This window comes from Caenorhabditis briggsae (genome assembly GCF_000004555.2).
Source record: "Caenorhabditis briggsae complete genome, chrI, whole genome shotgun sequence".
Lineage (NCBI taxonomy): Eukaryota > Metazoa > Nematoda > Chromadorea > Rhabditida > Rhabditidae > Caenorhabditis > Caenorhabditis briggsae.
Window position 1 is genome coordinate 12,578,540 of NC_013489.2, and position 3,739 is coordinate 12,582,278.

The 3,739-nt window shown below is 33.9% G+C and overlaps 1 protein-coding gene across 1 annotated transcript; it reads left to right on the top strand.

Moving 5' to 3' along the window:
* Window positions 1–2,942: 2,942 nt before the first annotated feature.
* On the top strand, window positions 2,943–3,365 carry CBG26593 (the record flags this gene model as incomplete). The annotated part of the gene is made up of 3 exons (XM_045241362.1): window positions 2,943–3,007; window positions 3,046–3,230; window positions 3,277–3,365. The coding sequence occupies 3 exons, from the start codon at window positions 2,943–2,945 to the stop codon at window positions 3,363–3,365; spliced, it is 339 nt and encodes a 112-aa protein (XP_045100132.1).
* Between the last annotated feature and the right edge of the window lie 374 nt (window positions 3,366–3,739).

Genomic DNA, 3,739 nt, shown 5'->3' on the forward strand with positions numbered 1-3,739 from the left:
TTTGATTTTTCGAGATTTTCAGATGGGTCATGCGCCTTTAAACTAACTTTGCAGAACCTAGGCATGTTTATACTTATTTTGAAGGTGAAAATTTGTTAAATTCAAAAATATATAAATCGAAAAATTTGGAACAAAACTGACAGAGTTATGCCTATTTTAAAAGAAAAATTAAGATTTTTTGGAAAAAGTTACTGTAACTCGCTTCAGAATTAACATATTTCAATGATTTCAGCTTACTGAGACCCTCCAAATCTGCATGAAAGATCGCTATGTTGCTGTTCTAGGCCTCCCCTTGGCTTCCGACGTTTTATTGAATAGACAGTAACGTGATAAACTCAAAAAACTGATTTTCATTCGATTTGGACCAAAACTGGCCTAGTTATGGCCCAAAGGCCAAAACAAAATTTCCAAAAATATTTACGCCTTGTTTATACTCATTTTGAAGCTCTCGCCATCCTAAAATCGAATTGTTCATTGTCCAAATTTTTAAGCCAAAATTTTTTGAATTTTAAGCCACTGAAGTACAAAAAATTTCAATTAATTTGGATCAAAACTGGCCGAGTTGAAAACAGATTTAGGCCAATTTTTAGCGAAAAATCTAAATTTTCAGAATATAGTTGTGTTTATACTCATTTTGAAGCTCTAAACACGCTTAATCCAAAAAAAATAATTTCTCTCGATTCGGACCAAAACTGGCCTAGTTATGGCCCAAAGACCAAAAATCAAAATTTTCCAAAGTATGCATTGTTTATACTCATTTTGAAGCTCTTAACGTCCCAAACTCGAATTTTTCTGTTTTCCAAATTTCTAGGCCGCGTTTTTGAATTTCTAGGCCACCAATATGAGAAATTGCGTCATTCAAAGTGTGAGGTCTATTAGAAAGTGCGTCTCTCCAAGGGGAGCTAATCTAAATATCCGGCAAAAATTTTTCTTTTTTTTTTCAGAAAATTCGATTATGCGGAAAGAAAAAGTGCTTCTGAAGCTTATTTTGCTCTCATGTAGATCTATTTTTTCTTATTTTTTTTCCTTATTTTTTGACTATTTCCAATGTGTCCCTTCCAGAATTTCAAACTTTTTCTTCAGAAAAAAATAATGATTTTTTGCAATTTTAAAGAATTTCCTGCAGTTTTATTGGAATTTTCAAGAATTAAAATTTCGAAACGTTTGCTCCCACCCTGTTTTTAGGTCAAAAATCAATTCTGTTAAAATGGTCCTAACTCAGTCAGTTTTGCTTCAAATGGATTTATTGTTACATTTTTGAATTTGGCGGGTCTTGAGCTTCAAAATGAGTATAAACATGTCTAGACTAGGCAAAGTTATTCTAAAGGCGCAAGGTCCATCGAAAAATCTTGAAAAATCAAAAATTTTCAAACATAGTCGTGTTTATACTCATTTTGAAGCTCTAAACATACCAAAAAAAATTAGGCTACCCTGAAATTTTCAAGTCAATTGGTCCATTCAGTTACGCGCAATTACGCAAAGTATACCGCCTCCCGGGGCGAGGGCGAATCCCCGCCCCGAACCCGCGGGGCGGGGATCGCCCCTTTTCGCCCCCAAGCCAACCCTAGCTAGGGCCAATATGAGCCTAGGTACGGTCCAAGCCAATTTTAGGCCAGTTTTGGGCAAAAAAATCGAATTTTCCGAAATTTATCTTGTTTATACTCATTTCAAAGTTGAAAACACAATAAATTCAAAAATCTAAATTTCATTCAATTTGGACCGAATCCGGCCTAGTTATGACCCATACCAGTTTTAGAACACTAATCAAAAATTTCCAAGTATAGCCTTGTTTATATTCATTTTGAAGCTCAAAACGTGGCATATTCAAATTTCTAAAATTCAAACAATTTTGACTGAAACAAACCGAGTTATGGTCCTGACCATTTTCTGCCAAACATTTCAAAATTAAGAACCTAGCCTTGTTTATACTCATTTTAAAGCTCTAAACGCGCCAAATTCAAATGGTTGTTTTCCAAACTTTCTAGGCCAAATTTTAAGGATTTCCAGTCCATCGAAAAAACCGATACAAGACCACCCACGGAGGCAGATGCAACACGATGAAAATGACCTTGTGTGGGTGGTGTGAAGAAGATGAATTCTCGTTCAGATAATAGCAAAAATGATAGAAACAGGAGGAGAAAAAAAGGTGGTTCAGATAAGAAATCTCGTTTTCTCTCTCTCTCTCTCTCTCTCTCTCACTGACTTTTTTATCTGTTTTCTTGATCCATTTGTTGGATTTTCTCACCTAAAAAGACAGGTGTGTACTTTTATGGGAGGTTTTTTAATGGAATTTTGAATTTTCGAGTCTCTGAAATTCTAGAATTTGAGATTGGACAACCTACAGTAAGGCTACCGTAATCCAAAACTTTTTTCAAAATTTGCGACTATCTGAATTTTTTGAAATTTTCGAATTTTTTTTGTAATTCAGAAATTCAGAAATTCAGAAATTCAGAAATTCAGAAATTCAGAAATTCAGAAATTTAGAAATTCAGAAATTCAGAAATTCAGAAATTCAGAAATTCAGAAATTCAGAAATTCAGAAATTCAGAAATTCAGAAATTCAGAAATTCAGAAATTCAGAAATTCAGAAATTCAGAAATTCAGAAATTCAGAAATTCAGAAATTTAGAAATTCAGAAATTCAGAAATTCAGAAATTCAGAAATTCAGAAATTTAGAAATTCAGAAATTCAGAAATTTAGAAATTCAGAAATTCAGAAAATCCCAAAAATTCGACAGTTCCAAAAACTTCAAAAATTGGCTTACAGTGGGCGTGGCCTAAAAAGTGGGCGGAGTCTCTAAAAAAGGGGCGGAGCCTATCTCAATTTTCTTGTTTTTCCGTTCCTCTCATTCAGTTTCATGATTCTTTTTTTTCAATATTCTAAAAAATAATTTTCAAAATTTCAAAAATATTTTTTACCTAAATTTCAAATTTTCCAGAAAAATGAACAATCCCCTCCTTCGTGATGCCACGGACGAAGAACTAGCCAAAGCTAGTCCACGAGAACTGTAAGTTTGGATTTCTAGGCCACGAAAACATTTTTCAGATTCCAAATGGCGCAGGAATGGCCCCGGGACCATGAAAACATCCAAGAAATGGGCCTTGGCCTCTCAGATCTTTATATTTCTGAAACTGGAAAAAGTGGAATAAAAATTATCGCGTTGGTCGCCAAAAACTTCTCCGATAAGTCGAAATTTCAAGTGGAAAATTTGAAAACGGACCATCCAAATGGTATATATCACAATAAAAAAAAATTAACAATATTTTTGATTTTCAGCTATTCATTTTTATATTCGCAAAAAACCCGAAAAGAACCCACATTTTGGACTAATGGAAATTGATGAAGTGGGATTTGATGGAATGTGAGTTTCGTTTTTGGGGAATTTCTTGAAAACTAAGAAGTTTTGTGGGGGATAAACTTGATTTTTGAGATAAGCTTGTTAAGAGCTTCAAAATGAGTATAGGCAAGCCCCATTTTGGATTTGGGTCGAAAATAGGCCAAAAGGGCCCGAAAATGAAACATTTCAAAAGTATGCCTTGTTTATACTCATTTTAAAGCTCTGAACGCGTTAAATTCAATTTTGAAAAATTTAGTCAAATTGGACCAAAACCAGGCGAGTTAGGTTAATGGGCAAGTTCAAGCCAAGTTTTGTCCAAAAATCAAAATTTTCCAAAGTATGCCTTGTTTATGTTCATTTCAAAGCTCTGAACGCGTTAAATCCAATTATTTAACATTTAGT